This window comes from Wolffia australiana, chromosome 14 (genome assembly GCF_029677425.1).
Source record: "Wolffia australiana isolate 7733 chromosome 14, ASM2967742v1".
In the NCBI taxonomy this organism is placed as follows: domain Eukaryota; kingdom Viridiplantae; phylum Streptophyta; class Magnoliopsida; order Alismatales; family Araceae; genus Wolffia; species Wolffia australiana.
The window spans coordinates 13,390,053-13,407,619 of record NC_135848.1 but is presented as its reverse complement, the minus strand read 5'-3'; the positions used below and the strand labels follow the sequence as shown (position 1 = coordinate 13,407,619).

Sequence of the window (17,567 nt, the reverse complement as noted above, 5' to 3'; positions counted from 1 at the left end):
TTGCATCAAAGTGGGGCAAGTTACTTAAAAGGTCAAGCTTTCACCCAATGCCTCGCTTCATCCATCGTTACAAGTGTGATCCCCATGGATCTTATATTTTTTTTACACATTCCCTTAACCTTGACAATTACCAGATCCATCCATAGAAAATCATTAACAAGTCTCATAGCAGAGGAGACAGATATTTGTCGAGTGGAAAATCAACCTATAATTGGAGCATCATGGGAGCCTTGGGAGATCTTCATCAAGCAATTACCAGATTTCTACCTTCAGGACAAGGTGGCAGCTGAAATGGGGATGTGGGATAAGGCATCCATTTGAATCTGACATCGGAGGTAGGCGAAACACCAGATAACCCAGCAAGAAGTCCTGAGGGGGGAATTATGGAGTGTAAGGAGGTGAGACGTCTGACCAAGGCAGGTGAGACTCAACATCGATCATAAATACATTTTATTCTTTTTGTTTCTCTCCTTTTATTTCATTCTTTCATCTAAGAATCCTGAAAATAAACGATCAGTCTGATTGTGTACATAAAAGATTCAATCTATGCTTCTGACAATGATATTCTTGCAGCTAATCAGTTTCTGATATTTCACCACCATATCTTGCTCTGATACCGAGTGTATGATACCAAGTCAGTGATCGATGTGATTGGATCTTGACTCAAACAAACAAAGAGGACTTCTGCCAAACTGCCAAAGCCCTCAACTTCCGACAACTGCTCAATGCCCGCCTCCATTCTAGACCCTCTACTTATACTAATTACTCATGGGATGAATCAGGAAAGGTTTCCCCCTTGTTTCCTTGAATGCTATTTTGGTGGTTACATTCTAGTACCTCCTGTGGTAAACTTGGAGAGATAGAGGCAACAGTCAGAAATTTCCATCAGCTCTTGCAGAGAACTTCATCCATCATCCTGCAGGATGAATCTTGATCGTCAACCCAAGGACGACTTCGACCCAGAGAGTTGATCAGATGCTCCCACACAGTTTTCTCAGGGATCAAACCCTGACCCACCATTTCTTCCAACAAATGTAAAGCAATGCGCAGATCATCTTCCCCGCAGAAGACTTCTATGAGAAGATTGTAGCTAGCTGGATCTGGAAGACATCCCCTGCTAGCCATTTCCCTTAGCATATTCATGGCACTCACTGGCTTCCCCTCCTTGCAAAACCCACAAATAAAGGAATTGAAAGTCTTCACTGCCGGGAGATAGCCCATTCTGATCATCTCATTCATCAGACTGAATGCTTCTCTTGTTCTCTTTGCCAGGCACAATGCATCAATTAACCTGACAAGGGTAAGTATTATAAGACTCCCGCCTTCGCCCAAAAACTGCTCATAGGTCTTCATGGCTTCATCAAGCAACTCTCTCTGACATAGGGAAAAAATATTTGCGTGACACTCAACAGATCTCGGGAAGAACTCCCCCATCTTCTCAAGAAACTCTTGAGCTTCATCAAATCTCTCCTCGCGGTACAACCCGTAAAGAATGCTGTTATAAGGACCGATTCTCTTCCAAAGTTCTTCTCTTTGCTCTTCCATCATCTCCAAAAACTTGTACCCATCTTCGACTCTTCCCACAGAGCAGAACCCTCTGATAATCGCATCATAGGTCTTGAAATCTGGTTCGATCTGATCTTCTTTTATCCGCTCAAACAGATCAACAGCCGCACACGCGTTCCCTGCTGCACAGAACCCAAAAATCAGAGAATTGTATGTACGAAGATTGGGAAGACAACCCTTGGCTTCCATTTCCTTCACCAAACGTAAACCCAAACCGGGTTTTCCTGCTTCGCAGAAGCCTTCAATCAAGGTATTATAAGAGACAACGTCAACCACCCCACCTCTCTTCTCAACCCTGATCATAATCTCCATCGCTTCCTTGAATCGACATTCCTTGCAAAGAGTGTTCACAAGTTTAGTCACTGCAACCACATCAGGAACAAACCCAAGATCAAAACACTTCTCCAGCATCACCATACCCTGGAGATAGTTCTTCTCCGCACAATACGCCGATATCATGATGTTGAAAGTCACATCGTTTGCACAATTCATCACGCTCATGAGACTCCTCGCCCTTCCCAATTTCCCATTCCTGCAAAGAGCGTGAATCAGAGTGTTGTAGATCACCGGATTCTGAGGCAATTCCGACGACTTGAACAGCTTCAAGAGCTTGAAACCTTCATCAATCCTGTTCGTACGGCAAAGACCCTTCATCATAATCCCAAAAGTGTGGGCATTTCCACGAACTGGGGATCCGGTCATCCTATCTCTGTAGAATTTTCTTGCAAGATCGATGTTTTCTACGACCAGAACGTTGAGAATGGAATTGAAGACTTTAACCGAGGGATTGGCGAGATCGGCCACCTGGACGGCGTCCCTTGTCATCCCAGCGCGGCCGAGGCCACGGACGAAGGCGACGAGGGTGTCTTCATCGGGAGGCCGTCCCGTGGCGGCTGGAATCTCCGAAAGAACTGATTTTGCCTTGTCGAATCGGCGGAAGGAGACGAGAGCTCGAACGAGGGCTCCGTAGGTGGCCGCGTCGTGGCGGAATTTGGCGAATTGGGAAGCTTGTTCGAAGATTTGAACGGCTGAAGAAGCAGATTTCTGCTGCAGGATGGATCGAGCGACATCTTCGCTGGTCGGAGGATCGATTCCCCCTGCGAATTGGCTACCGGCGAGGATCGACAGTCGCGATCTCGAAATCGCGGGGGCGATGAGCATGGGATAAACCCTAATCGATCTCCGCGAAACCTGCGGAGATGATGATCATGATAATCAAGATGATCAACATGATGATGACGGATGACGACGACTGTTGAAGTGGACTGACCGGATGACGGGATGGAAATGAACGACAGACGGAATGATGATACGAGTACGACGGAGCGATGATAAAGATGATGGTAACTGATGACGATGACGGTTGAAGTGGACTGAACGGATGACGGATAAAAGTGAACGAAAGACTGAATGATGAATAGTTCCGAAACTTACCGGACATGGATAATGGACGGGACGAGACGAATTTCGTCCCGTCCAACATCCAGAGTAAGTTCAGGGACGAAGGACGAGACTAATTTCGTCCAACGATAAAAAACCTCCCGTCCAATCATGCCGGGACGGTTTTTCGTCCCGTCCAGTCTTCTCGGGATGAATTTTCATCACGAAATACGTCCCGGACGAAAAAAAACCTATTTTATATTTTTAATATATTAATATAGACTTTTTTAAGTTTTTAAGGAAAATATGGAGGAGAGAGAATGCAAATGGACATATGTACAATTAATTCTGAGCGACGTATGTTTGCACGCCCGAACAATACAGGGACCTTTATGCAAATTGTCATAGGGAGGCCATGTGGCGAGATCTCAACCGTCGAATCTGAATCTGGCGGTTTTTGGTCCACATCCATCCGCCCATCATCTGAGACCTCCGGACGGACAGTATTTTCGTTCCACGGGACGAAAACCGTTCCATCCGGCGGTCCCCGGGACAAATTTTTGTCCCGAAATTCGTCTGTACCCTCCGATGGGACAATTTTTAGTCCTGGGATGAAAAAATCGTCCTGTCCGCGTCCCTGAACTGTAATGATGATACAACGGATGACGGAATGATGATGGGACAAATTGCACGATGGACGCAGACGGGATGGATAGCAGAATGATAATGATGGTGATGAAAACAACCCAGGGACGCAGACGAGATGGTTATTTCGTCTGTGGACAAAAAACTAGTCCCCTCTGGTTGTTCGGACGAATGATGGCATGTAGAATCGTCTACTAGAATCCCAACGGGATGGTTATCTTGTCCGTGGACTAAAAACTCGTCCCCTTTGGTTGTTTGGACAAATGATGGGATGTAGAATCGTCAGCTAGAATCCCAATGGGATGGTTATTTCGTCCATGGACGAAAAACTCGGCCCATCTGGTTGTTCAGATGAATGATGGGATGTAGAATCATCGCCTAGAATCCCGACGGAATGATTTTTTCGTCCGGGGGTGAAAGAACCATCCCGTCTGTGGCCTCGGACAGTGGACACACTGCTTCATTCTGGAGATAGGACGGGATGGTTTTCAGATGGGACGGGTCGTGGACGAAAATATTTGGAATGAGACGAACTCTGGATGGGATGATTCAGACGAACCTCTAAAAATTTGGATGATCTTCTTCCCGTCCCGTCCTTCGTCCCTGCCCTGGACAATCGTGCACTATAATGATGATCATGATGATGGAGACGGATGACGAAGACTATTGAGGCAGACGAAATGGATGACGGGACGGAATGAGGAACAAATTATGGAATGGATAATAAGACGGATGACTGGACGAATTCAAGGATGGATGACTGGACGGATGACGCGTATGTGCTTTGATAAATTTAAGAAGAAAATTCATTCTTTTTTTTTTCAAGCGGTCAGTTCGGAGTTCGTTATCTCTTCTTTGCGCGCGTCTGATCTTCGCGAGATTTCTATCGGATTGGGGGGGAAGAATGGCCTTCTGCTCAAATTCCGTGGCTACATTGAGCCCGATTGCTCGTATTTCGTCCCGTCGTTCTCTTCTTCATCCGTCGATCTCTCTTTCTTCCCGCAATTCGCCGGAAATTAAGTTCGGTGGCTTGCGCTTAGCGGCTGCCCGTAGTTCGGTTCGGATTTGTGCTACGGTCGAGAGCAGCACGCCGGATACTGATCCGAAGTCCGGAGTTCCGTTGTATAAGCCAAAGTCTTATGAAGTGCTCGTCTCTGACGCGGCCAAGTCCCTTGTTTATGCTCTCGATGACGGCAAGACCCGCCTGGAGATTGACTTTCCGTGAGTTGTCGTTCTTTTGCTTTGTCTTGGGTTTGAGTTTCTATTTTAAGTTTAATTTCGTTATGAAAAATTAATCCCTGTGACCCGGACATGCGCAAAAGTTTTGAGACTGAGACTGAAGGACGTGATCCCCTTGAAACGCGCTTTAATTTATCTTTTTTTCGCATAATGTACCATTGGAACACTCACGGGATTACTGAAATTAAGGTTTACCATTGAACCATCAACTACACCGTGTAAAATTGAAGAGCTAAATTATAGTTATTGGTTGCTACTGCTATGATCGTTTATTTGGGGAAATAAATTTCGTTTTTCTCTGTTCAATTCTAAAATTAATTGAAGTTTCAGAAACCATTTTAAAGCTAATTTCGTTCTAACCTATTTCGGCACGTTTTCTTAACAGACCCTTGCCAAGCTCCATTTCCTCTTACAAGGTACATTGCACGATTTTGTACTCCATATTATTTTCTGAATACTACGCGTCGTTTAATTTACTCCACCATCTTACAGTACTTCAGTTGGGTTTTCTGTCTAAAATTTATTTAACTGAAAATTCGTTCTTCGACAAAAACTCTGAAAAATCGTTCTTTGACACACCTAATGCCAAGTCTGTCCAAGACGTAAGCGTTATGAAAACATTTTTGCAGCCGTTCGTGGCAACAATTTGAGATCATCATATGATATAATTAGGGACATTTTTCATAATTCATGCGACCAATTGGTATAATCAAAAGAAAACTCTAAACCCCAGTCTCAAACTCTTTTGCTTATGCTTTAACGTTCATATCCAAATTATTGGGTGGAGAAAGCCGCCCATGAGTAAACAATAACTCCCGAGCGTTAGAAATCACTAAAGAAGTAATGATTTTGCCCACATTGTGGGCGAAATTTCTAGATAGAGTATCTTTTTCTTGCGTCTTTGACATTCCAGATAGGCCGGGCTTGTTGCCTCTATTGAATGATACAACCCTTGTTCCCTTGAGTAGCCATCATAGCGTATTCCAGATGGGACAGTCACAGAAGGTGATTTATCGAAATAAAATATTTTCAAGAAAATCAGAAGGACATTATTTATTGATGGATAATGGAAGATTTGGGTTGTGTGGCAGTAATAGATGAAGAGCTAATGTAATTGTTAGATTCAAGCACTTACCAACCTTGCGTTAAACTTTAGCTGATAGAAGGATTCATCTTCAATCAGGATATTGTATTTGAACAATACCCAGCAACACCTGCCACTCGCCAATTAATGGCCCAAGCATGCAGTGTGTTGCTTCTGGAATTTGAACCTGCCACCTGGCTCTAACACCATATTGAATTCAAGCAATTACCAACTGTGCTAAAACTATAGCTGATAGCAAGAGCACTAATTTTAAACTCTAAGTAGGATGTTGTATTTCAACACTAACGGATGAAGTATTGATCAGAGTCTAGGATAATATAATTTTATATTTCGTTTCATCATAGTTGTTTGGCCGATGAAACTTACAAATTTTTGTTGGATGAAGGGATCATCAGATGAGTTTATCGACGCGAATATCCAACTTGCTCTTGCTGTCGTTAGAAAAGTCCAAGAGATGCGGGGAACCAGAGCTTGCATCGTAAATTCTAAAAAAACATATTTTTTAAACTCATATTTTTCACATTTTTCTTCATTTCTGATAGTTGTAAAAAATTTCCCAGGTATTTCCTGATCAACCAGAAAAGCGAAGAGCTTCTAAGTTATTTAAGACGGCTGTAGAGATGGTATGGCATCCTTTCAAATGTACCCTATTTATTCATCAAAAGGATGGTATTTCCATAAATATCTTCCATTTTATCTCGGTTCAGATTAAAGATGTAAGCATTGGTTCTCTGGATGATGTGCCAAGGGGGGCCGTTGGCAGCTTCTTCAGATCCCTGAGGGATACCTTGGACTTTGATTTCGAGGAGGATAATGAAGGTTTACTTTTACAAAAATTTCTATTTTTGAGATACCGTGTACTTGTGTTCTAGTATTCTAATGCATTTTCTAGCGCTTATTGTTTGAGATATTTCTGGAATTTTTTAATGCTAAGTTGACATTCGAAAAAGAATTTATGGATTCGATCCATCTCTAATATCACTTGTCAAATTGACAAAGCACGATGTCTTAACCCTCCTCAGATACCAATACCGCACCTCAGGATCAACCCCCATCATTATATGTTTTCATCAACTGCAGCACTCGTGACCTTTCTTTAATCGAGAAATATGTGGTAAGTGTTCATCACTAATGTTTTTCATCCCATTCTTGTGGCGAATATTTTAATTATCTGATTCGTAATCACCATATTTCTCCTCATCTGGATGAATATAAACCAATTGTCACGTGAAATATTTTCTATCTATCTGGAGGTTCAGAGTGCTGTTTCCACGTGTGTGTTGGACTAACCATTGGATCAGATTGGTTTGCTCCTGACAAAAAATTTCAACCAATCAGATGGCTCAGATCATGATTGGATGGGTCCATTTTAATCAATTAGGAATGTCCGGATCTATCTATTTATCAATCTGTCTGTCTGTCCGTCTGTCCGTCCGCCTGTCTACATCCCCCTCCCCCCCCTCTTGGGAAGAAATGGAGAAAGAAACCGAAATGTGTTCTAATGGGATTAAACCAGATCCGTTTTGTGTGAAAATGGATCCAAGCTTGAAGATTTTAGGAAGGCAATATGAATTTTCTCTGGGAGTATTCAAATAAATCTTTATCTGCATTTCTGATAGAATTCACCTAATTCCTTGCAAGGAAATGATATAATTTATCTGGGCCATCAAAGGATCATTCATTTTCACATCTTATATGTTTGCAGGAGAACTTTGCTGCCTCGACCCCAGCACTTCTATTTAATTTAGAACTCGAGACTTTGCGGTATGAACATGAGATGAAGCATCGAACATAATGCAGATAATCTTCCAATGAAGGTGTATAATTTCCCATTTACTTGGCAGGGCGGACTTGGGTTTATTGGGATTCCCGAGCAAGGACCTTCATTACCGGTTTCTTTCTCAGTTTATTCCCGTTTTCTTTATAAGAACCAGAGATTACTCCAAGGTACGTGCTACTCGCCATATTTCACTATTGGAGCTCTTATAATTAACCATTTTTCCTGTCCTAAAGACCATTGGAGTTGCGCCATTTATCGTAAACTATAGCGGTGCACTCTTCCGGCAGTACCCAGGTGAGTTGATGTATAATTAATCGTTATTTTCTGAGAAAATGATTGCATAAAGTATTTCTCATAAATTGGAAATCATCACATCGACACGATGTTTAGAAGAGTGTCAAAAGTATATTGTCTTGAGTTCATGCCAGATAATAGCTACTTTTAACTTGATGTATGACTAGAAATTAAACTTTGAAAAGACCCCAAATATAAAACGAAAACGAAATTTTGTTGTATATTCCAAAACGAAAACCCTATTCATCTTGACTCCGGCACAGGACCCTGGCAAGTGATGCTTAAACAAGCAGATGGCTCCTACGCATGCGTAGCCGAAAGTGGTACCCGCTTCACGTTGGGAGAGGTACTATATTTCTCATTTAACTAGTAATCATCCCATGGTCGTGTACTGCATGTAATTTTATCTATCATTAATTTCGGGTTGACCACCATTCGCATGTGATCTTCCCTCTTTTTTAAAAAAAATAAATCTCATGGACAAGTAATGAACTGAGAATTTGTAGACCAAGGAAGAGCTTTTGAGGGTCCTCGGCCTGCAAGAGGAGCAAGGAAGTTCCCTGGAATTCCTGAGAAAGGGTTATAAGGTTCTTGTTTTCTCAGATCCTTGATCCCCAAGATCCTTTTTTATCAAATCCTTACCCAATAATTCGGGTACTTACTATTGCTATCATCATGATATTTTTTTCGTTTAAATGAACATAGACTGCTACATGGTGGGAAGAAGGCAACGATCTCGAGGCATCCTCGGCATGGCGGAGCTGATTAAAATCACTAGCCTCGGCATGAAAAATATAAAAGAGTCATATTCACCAATCAGGTGGCCGTTCCATTGTAATGTATTAAAAAAAACCTAATTTTTCACTCAAAAATGTTTATTACAAATTGGGTATACAGCTTACAACATGCAGATCAATGATTTATGGCAGAGGGATCCCACCAAATCCAGGTGAGACTCATTTCTCACTTATTTCAAGTATACATGTCAGCGGAGAAGACTGATTAATCAGCAAAAAATTCAACAGCCCATTGGTCAACAAAGATCACAAACGAATTCGTCGATAAGCCGAGAAAGAATGATGCCCTCCACAGACTCGCATACATCATCCAAGCTGACATGCACTATAATCCCTGGCTCACTAAGATCCCTGGATATTAAGCTCTCTAATGAGCTGGATGTTCTCTTGTTTAGAGAGAGACATCTCTCAAGCTGCTTCATCAGTGTTCTCATGAGATCTTCACCGGTTACCAGGGGGATTATCCTCTTAGAGTTAAGTACTGGAGCGCTTACCAGGCAAAGGAGTTGTTCATTCAGTAGATCAAAAAGCAGTCTCCGAGAAGACGAGGCTACCGGCTGGTTGGTATGATTAGTGGACTTCTCTGTTTCCTTGAAAACCCATTCTGCCAGTGGTTCCATGGGAGAATTGCAGAGAGCTAGAATTAGGTTTAGGGGCTGGTTGTAGTGGCCAGAAGTAACGAGGGCTCGTCTTAGGTAATTCTCTTCGTATGATGTGTTATCTTCGTCTCCTTGGAGATTGGAAACTGCTTCATGCCTGAGGCTTGTAGGAGGTGACTGGCGCTGGACCTCTGTTAGCCATTGGGAAAAATAACAGTGGTGATATATCAGAAAAATGAAGAGGGGATTTAAACAGGAGTGGATTTAACAACAGGGGATTTTTACTTCAAAATATGGCAAAAGGAAGTAGGGGGATTCATTAGAATCATCACACTAATCTTCAAAATATGTTTTCAAGAGATTGAGATGATTAATAAAGTAGGGAGCATCACACTAATCCAGGGATGTTTATTTATCTCCAAAGAGTTGATTTTCTAGATTACTAAGGAGATTTTATAAAATTTACTATTCATCGGATTCGTTTTCTATAGTGTCCCCCCCCCCAAAACCCGTAGGAGAAGCATAATTAGAGGAATATTACTTTAAATTTTCGGCATCATAGGGTATGGGTGAAATTTTACTAAAATTCTACCGAAAGAAGTGAACGTGACATTGAAGCGAACTAGACATCAGAGCCTGCCCAGATAATGAAGTGAACCAGAACCGAAAGGAGAAAAAAGAAGGAAAATTACTGTATAATCAACAGGTACTATTTTTGCTCTAAAAGTGCTGATCACCTTAAATTTCTATGGGAGTTTTTGATATCACGCATAAAAGCATTTGCTTTATTGTATTCGCAATTGGAATCATTGGTATGAGAAAAAAATGAAAAGAGGAACGAAACTAATTTTTCCCACTCACCGGGAACCAAAACGCAGATTTCCTCGGGTATTCGAGGCAAATCATCGTTGAAAGGCGTCTCCAGAGGAGAGATTGGACTTGGAAAAGTTGGCTTCCACCCATTTTCGCAATAGCTGGATATAGACGCAGGGCTAGGAGGTACCTCGGTTGAATTATCCTGTCACAATATAACAAACGGTATTATTAGATAACGGGCCACATATTATTTGATTTCTCTTAAGTCTGCCAAATACCATACCTTACAAGACAGCTGCACAAGAGGCGATGTTACAGTAATGTCTAATGATTCACCCATCGCCCGGTTCTTTCTACTAAATAACTTTCTTCCGAGTGTCAAAACCCGCCTCATATAAGAAACCCTTCCTTTAAGATTGAAGAAATCCTTCTTGGGTTTTTTCCTTTCTTTCATTTCTGTTAGTTCAAACCTCATGGGCTTACCTTGTTCTTCCAGCAGAACTCTACCAAGAACCGCCCCAGATATCGGCTCAGAAAAGCATCTCCCCAGATTGAAAGATAAGTCTTGGTCCCTCTGCCCTTCTCTGAAAGACAAAGTCCTCACCTCCAGATCACCTCTCATGCCATTACTGAAGCCATAATAATCCCCAATTAACGTTGACCCAGTTGACTTTCTTCCTGCTTCATGAGTACCCACTTCTGGGATTTGAAGATCAACCACCATACTACCCCCAACCCGGGTCAATAACTCAGGTTTGGGCCTCTCCCGCACTTCCTCAGAAAGATACTTCACCGTTTTAAAGACATCCTCTTGGCTATCAACGGAGGGTTTTAAAATCACAATTCTTGTCGGAGAAAGGGACCGCCCTGCTCTCTGGTTGAACTTTAATTCAGGGAACCTTCTCAGATCAATTGAGTTTTCTCTATAACTTGAACTTCTAGGAATCTGCAACAAGCTCATTTTCTCATATGAACAGGCATCTCTCTTTGCCTTTGTGGAATTAGTATCCTCAGGGAACAAGGGTTCCTCTCGATTCTTTTTCTTCCCAACCTCGTTGATGCCGTTTCTGTGTAATTCTTGCAACCTGTCCTGCCTCGCTTTGAACTCTATTTTAAACCTCTCCAGTTCCTCTTCTAGAGGGTGCGCACGGCCGGAAAGGGTTCTTCTTATCTGTTTCTCACTCTTCAAAACAGAAATTTCTTCAAGGTCTTTCCTTCTGAGGGCACGCATTCTCTTGTTTTCTTCAGCAGGATCGATAGAACAAAAGAACGGCCGTAGATCCTGCTGGACTGACTCACCTCTTACCTCTCTGTAGAACACCACGCCAAAAGAGGGCTTTTCTTCCCCTGTCGAAGAAGCCCTTCACCTGCAGATACATCTAGAAGTCAATTCGACTGGGTATGAACAGCTCAAAACAAGAGGCGACGCCCAATTATCGGATGGGTAACTCTGCGCGTGATCATCCGCTCAAGAAATCAAAAAAAGGCTTCGACTTTCACTCATACAGAAAGCAGAAAACCAAAAAGAATGAGAAAATCAAGGAATGAGAAACTCCTACCGAGAACAAAACTAAGAGGGAGAAGAAAACTAGAGGCATTACCGTTTTGAGAAGAAAAACCGGCAGCGGGGGGAGAAGCTCCGAATTCCAGATGGGTAACTCTGCGATGGAGGTGATTGTGCACTAGCATAGAAATTCGATGGAGTAGAGAGGAGGAGGAATAAGAACAAGAAGAAGAATAAGAAGGAGAAGTAGAGAGAAAACAGCCCAATCTCTTCATACAGTAGGCAAGGATCGACGCCGACCCGGAAAAAGACAGCAAGAACGCGACGCCCTTCGCCGTCCCCATCCACTGTTCACTCACCACCTACTCGTTCTCCATATATCAACTCGCGCCTTAAAAAAACTAAGCAAGATAAGCCGCAAGCGTTTCACCAACGGTACCTTCTTTTGTCGCTTACCCTTATCGTGGTCCGGCGGTTCAAGCCCGATCCTCTTTCTGCGGGTGAGAACCCTTCTCGCCGTCTCCGCAAGCGTAGCTTACGCGCTTGACGAGGTCCCATCTCTGCTGACGTCATTTGTCAACGACTGATGTCATGGTCAACGGTGAGCTGTTCTGACCCACCGACCACTGTCCCTGCGTAGACGCTTTGTCAATGGATGAGATGGTTGTATATCCCACGTGGGTAAATCGCAAAACGACAAAATTGACAGGTTTGACTGGCGAGGTCAACGCTCGGTCAATGCGTTGACCTGGTGGGAGTAAACTTGTTCTTTCATCTTCTCCCTGTCGCTCAGGCTGAGAGTCAAAGAACCAATTTCTGGTGTATACATATAACTTTGTGATTTATTGAAGAGTCAGGATGAACTGATTTTAACCAATATGGTGGATCCTACTGGAGCATTAGTTAATTCAAAAAAGAGTTTGTCAAGAATCAACTTATCTGATCGTTCAAAAATAAAAAAAGAATCAACTTATCTATTTGATCTCAATGTCGTGATTCTCTTGACAACTGCCGCAGTGAATACTCGTGGACGAGATACACAGATGACGGAATTGGACGGACGGAACAGGAAGGGACGGCATGAGGGAACATATGACGTGGTAGTGGACGGAGGGCGGTTGTAAATAAGTGCAGGGACGCAGACGGGACGGGACGGTTTTCATCCCGTGGGACGAAAAAATCGTCTGTCCGGAGGTCTCCAGACGATGGACGGACGAATCTGGACGGAAAACCGCCGGATTCACATCCGACGGTTGAGATGTTGCCACGTGGCCTGCTAGGACAATTTATAATATATTATAATCTATTATAATATATTAAAATTATAAAATGTGTTATTTCGTCAGGGACGAATTTCGATTTTCCGGGAGGACTGGACGGGACGAAAAATCGTCCGAAGATTATTGGACGGGACGGTTTTTTTGTCGGTGGACGAAAAACCGTCCCGTCCTTCGTACCTGAGCTAACATCGGACTTAGGAAGGGACGAAATTCGTCCCGTCCCATCCCGTCCTTCGTCCACGTACGGGACGATCTGGAACTATAGTTGCAAACTTAGTGTAAATCACCTGCACCCTGTAATGGTTTTGAATGCGAAGGAAGGCACGAAGGCTTTCATTCCCTTTTTCAGTTCAGAGGCCAGGACGAATGACTGATGACGGTAAGTGACAGAGCGGATAACATATACCGTCATCCACCTTTACAACTGTGGATCTTATTAGACCAAACAGTTGTGATCTAGTGATTGGTATCCTTGTGTGGCAAATCTTGATTGTAAAGAGTAAAATCAGCTAAATTTGAAAGGGTGATGTGTGCCTACGGAGATGGTATGAAACCAGAAAGGGGATGACTGAGTCAAGAATTCGAAGAACGGCAGGGAGGAACGGCAAACTGAACAGCTCCATTTTACCTGGAAAGTAAAACAAATGATCCAGAAACTGAGAGAAAATGAAATTTGATTGATAGTTCTTGCATCAATTGGCAAAGCATTTCGTACATACAACTCAGGCAGTACAAGGGATTCGAAGGATGACACGTCTACTTTTGTAGTTTCCTACTGCGGGCCACCGTTGCAACTCCGAGCTACAATTAAAAAATAAAGTTATTTTGGCACCTCATGACCATATTTTAAAGGGGATAAACATTTCGGATGAAATCTATGTTTTTTTTCTAAACCGTGGCAGTCTTGATTACGGATGTACAACCAAAAGCCAGAATAATAAATGAACAATTGATGTATACGCAGTTGTTGAATGATGTTTGTGTCAAACAAAGAACATCCTATTCATCTACGTCGATATAAATCTGATGATCCATTGTTGAAAAGTTGTCAATCTAGCCTAGTTGATCCTGGCGCTTTGTAAAATCGTGATCAAATTCGCGTTGTCTTTTTCTTCTCACAAGAAATTAACCCACCAGGTGAAGAAGCAATCAGTCAGATTTATGTTTTTTATGAGCAAATCCAAGTTGAGATCCACTGTTACGTGTCACTTAAATCTCTTTTGTTTCACTATTATAATGAATCCAATTAACATAGTTTGTACTGCGAATGCGAACATTTGCCTTAAAGATCACTTTAAGGCAATACTCCTCTCGCCTCTCCTAGAGCACAAATACATAAAATAATAAGAGAATGTAAACACTACACAGCGGCATTCTCACGAACAAAGATCATGTAAACGAGAGGTACAGTGACCAATAAAGGATTAAAATCAAAGCTTACCGGTGTAAAATCCTCGAAATTTAAGATCGGGATGAGAAGCCTTCAGATTCTCCAGTACTATCATAATCAGCGGCGCATGCCCTACCTCCTGCAAACCGTTTTTTTTAAGAACACCATCCAATTAGACGCCGAAAACGGCGAAGAATATATAGGAGAGGACATTGGAAGCTCTCTTACCGAAAGTCCAGTGACAAGTAAACACTTGCCTGGTGCTACCGCCATGGACGATCACGCGCGAGCTCTGCCCAACTCTGAGAGAGACATTTGGATGTGAAGGAGAGATCGAAAACGAAGAACTCTTATTTTATAGAAATTCAAGGGACACGTGAAAACTTTAGTCGAACATTAACACTTTAATATATATTCACTCATATTGATCCAGATTTTTATGAAGGTATCTGGAAGGACACGTGGCAGCATTTGGTTGGATAGATATGTCAATTATGCATGATTATTAGGATTGATATGATATCGGCCCTGTGCATTGGATATGACAAGACAAGGTTCATGAGAGTCAAAGTCATGAAGAACTATTGGAGCCAAAGAACTTTGGTTGCTAATGTTAATTTATGGACTTCAGTTAAACCAGATTGGGGAGTAAATTACGCATTCAAAACTTATATCATGTACTTGTGTATGATACTAAGTTGGTCATTCTAAGTATATGAAGTTCAATTTAAAGAGTGGAGGTAGGAGGGTCTTGTATATAGGTTTTAGATGGTACCAGGTCTTGTTGTGGATAATGTCTTTTCCCATATGCTCACTTAAATTATGCCCCGTCAATAGTAGAGGACGAAAAAGGCGTTGGCCCTACATATAAAGGATTTGTATGTCATAGTTAATATTATAGTTAATACATATAAGTAGGCGTTGTCTCTACTTATAGTGAATTTTCTACCTCCATCTGCCATCAAAGCCTTCCTCAAAGCTGCACACTTCTGTATCCCTCTTTAACTTTATTATTTTTTAAAAATAGCTAAAGCATGAAATGAATGATTTCATTTTTCAAGGTTCATTACAAATAAATATAGGCTCTTTATTACTCTCATATCAATATCCATATCAGTTTCTAATTTTTTTTCTTATCAATTCCCATCTCTCAATCTCCTAATTCAATTCAAATAATTATCTCCTATCTCACTTTCAATTTCAACTCAAACGGCCCAAACCAGTCTCTCAAACTAACTCTCTGTGTTTCTTAATAATATTATAATCTTCCTTCAAGCTGAATCGGTGTCACTTAATCAACTTCAACCTGTATGCAAATAGTCCATCTCAATCTAGCCTTCCACTGAATTTATAATTCAAGGTCACTTATATTTTTCAAAATTATTAGACACCAAATGATAGAAAATAATAAGTCCTCTTCAATATGCAATATGTTTTATCAACTTATCTCATTTAATTTAAAGTTATTTCTTGACCGAGACAAATGAAAATGCAATAGATAATATAACTTTATACCCTTTCAACTCGTCTTGTATGCTAACTTGGTTGAATTTGTCATTTTTCATTCCCAACTAATTTTCCTGGAATCACAAGTTTGTTGATAAATTCAAATGCACAATATATAAGTATCTATGTTGTTCATAAGATTAGCTTTCTTGTTTTTCTTGCATTCTAGTTACTTTTCTTCAATATAACATGCATGCTATTTCTATACATTCAAGAACAAATCATGGATTCCTTGAATCTTCACGAGGAAAAAATAAAATACAAAAAATGGGTGGACAAAATGTAAAGGTTGAACATGTTCATCCTCTTTGCGCCAAAATAAATTGTTTTTATTTGAATATATATGAGAAGTTATTGGTTCAACATGTTGTTCATAGTTCTTGTGCCAAAATAACTTTTTTTTATTTGAAATATATACAGTAATGTAACTTTATCAAAATTATAAAATAATGCATGAATAAATCAATCATAGATTCCTTAAATCTCCACGAGGAAAAAATAAAATATAAAAAAGGGGTAGACAAAATGTAAAGGTTGAACACGTTGTTCATCGTCTTTGCGCCAACATAAATTGTTTTTATTTGAAATTTACATGGGAGGGTCTTGGTTCAACATGTTTTTCATTGTCCTTGTGCCAAAATAATTTTTTATTTGAAATATGTATAGTAATTTAAAATTATCAAAATTATAAAACAATGCATGAATAAATCAATAACTTCTCATAGGATCATATTTCCAACTAAAGACAATATCTATCATGTCACTTACAAAGTTTTGTGATATTATTTTCTTTCTACAAAGAAGATTATTTGCTTAATATTACCATTTTCAACTAATACTGCTTAAAGCTAGGAAGCTTAAAGCTAATGGATCAAAGCCTCTAGGGAGCTTAAACCTAATCCATTAGGCTATTGGGGTAAAAAAGAGAAAATTCACATTTCATATTCAAAGGAGCTGTATGAGGCTCTGATCCACAACCTAGATCTATCTACTAACCCATCAATTTCCCTCCTAAAGGGGATCAACGAGTTCAAACCAGGGAGGAACTCAGTTGGCCTATTTTTTAGATAGAGGGACCTACTCAACCAAAATTTTTGTGGTTCTACTCAACCAAAATTATTCTATTTACGACGAGACTTGATGGTAATAAGGATAGGTATTGAAAGAGAGTGCCTTCTTATCTGGATGTCTTATGACTTGTTTTATTGATCAAATGGCTCCCACTTCTTGGGTTTTTCTTGGGCTTTATTGACTATTTAAATAACAAATGTCACACAATCAATCTAACCATATATTATCAAGCTAAAAATTCAAAGGTTATATTATCACCTTACATGTAGTGTTCGCTTGTCGTGATACCGGTACCGGATGCTGGTATCAGGACGGATAAAGTATCGGATACCGGACAGGGAATTTACGGTATCCGTTTTTTCAATATCCGGATACTCGATATCGGTTGCTAGAGTGCCGATATCTGATACCGACATCCGTCTCAATGTCGTCATCCGCCTCCGTCTCAGGGGGGAGGATGACGACATCGGATATCGGGTGTGGATATCGGATTTCGATATCCACATCGAAAGGATACTTTAAAATATTATTAACTGATAAATGTTCAGTGATTAGAATGGATTTGTGTGGGCAAGAGAGTAATAGGAGAGCTTTC

General features: G+C 41.0%; 3 protein-coding genes and 1 long non-coding RNA gene across 6 annotated transcripts; 1 reads left to right on the top strand and 3 right to left on the bottom strand.

The window, feature by feature from the left end:
- On the bottom strand, positions 1-2,785 carry LOC144712107 (Pentatricopeptide repeat (PPR) superfamily protein). The gene has a single exon (XM_078586288.1). The coding sequence runs from the start codon at positions 2,725-2,727 to the stop codon at positions 886-888; it is 1,842 nt and encodes a 613-aa protein (XP_078442414.1). The 5' UTR covers positions 2,728-2,785; the 3' UTR covers positions 1-885.
- A 1,621-nt stretch (positions 2,786-4,406) lies between these two features.
- LPA3 (Low PSII Accumulation 3) lies at positions 4,407-8,894 on the top strand. The gene is made up of 12 exons (XM_078585666.1): positions 4,407-4,812; positions 5,216-5,246; positions 6,321-6,413; positions 6,496-6,558; positions 6,643-6,754; positions 6,958-7,049; positions 7,641-7,699; positions 7,780-7,882; positions 7,949-8,009; positions 8,273-8,355; positions 8,516-8,596; positions 8,715-8,894. Exons 1-12 carry the CDS (start codon positions 4,496-4,498, stop codon positions 8,772-8,774), a joined length of 1,155 nt encoding a protein of 384 aa, XP_078441792.1. The 5' UTR covers positions 4,407-4,495; the 3' UTR covers positions 8,775-8,894.
- TRM26 (RB1-inducible coiled-coil protein) lies at positions 8,848-12,306 on the bottom strand. 3 transcript variants are annotated; one of them, XM_078585665.1, is made up of 6 exons: positions 12,165-12,306; positions 12,003-12,087; positions 11,823-11,903; positions 10,505-11,588; positions 10,267-10,423; positions 8,848-9,596 (listed from the first exon to the last, which is right to left on the bottom strand). In XM_078585665.1, the coding sequence occupies exons 4-6, from the start codon at positions 11,450-11,452 to the stop codon at positions 9,043-9,045; spliced, it is 1,659 nt and encodes a 552-aa protein (XP_078441791.1). In that variant the 5' UTR covers positions 11,453-11,588; positions 11,823-11,903; positions 12,003-12,087; positions 12,165-12,306; the 3' UTR covers positions 8,848-9,042. The 3 variants fall into 3 exon arrangements, with proteins under 3 accessions (XP_078441791.1, XP_078441788.1, XP_078441789.1); XM_078585662.1 differs by having other exon boundaries at positions 12,003-12,116; positions 12,182-12,215; XM_078585663.1 differs by lacking the exon at positions 12,165-12,306 and having other exon boundaries at positions 12,003-12,139.
- A 1,356-nt stretch (positions 12,307-13,662) lies between these two features.
- On the bottom strand, positions 13,663-14,765 carry LOC144711667 (uncharacterized). The gene is made up of 3 exons (XR_013583630.1): positions 14,624-14,765; positions 14,447-14,534; positions 13,663-13,806 (listed from the first exon to the last, which is right to left on the bottom strand). It is a non-coding gene; the product is annotated as an uncharacterized LOC144711667 (long non-coding RNA).
- Positions 14,766-17,567: the final 2,802 nt, after the last annotated feature.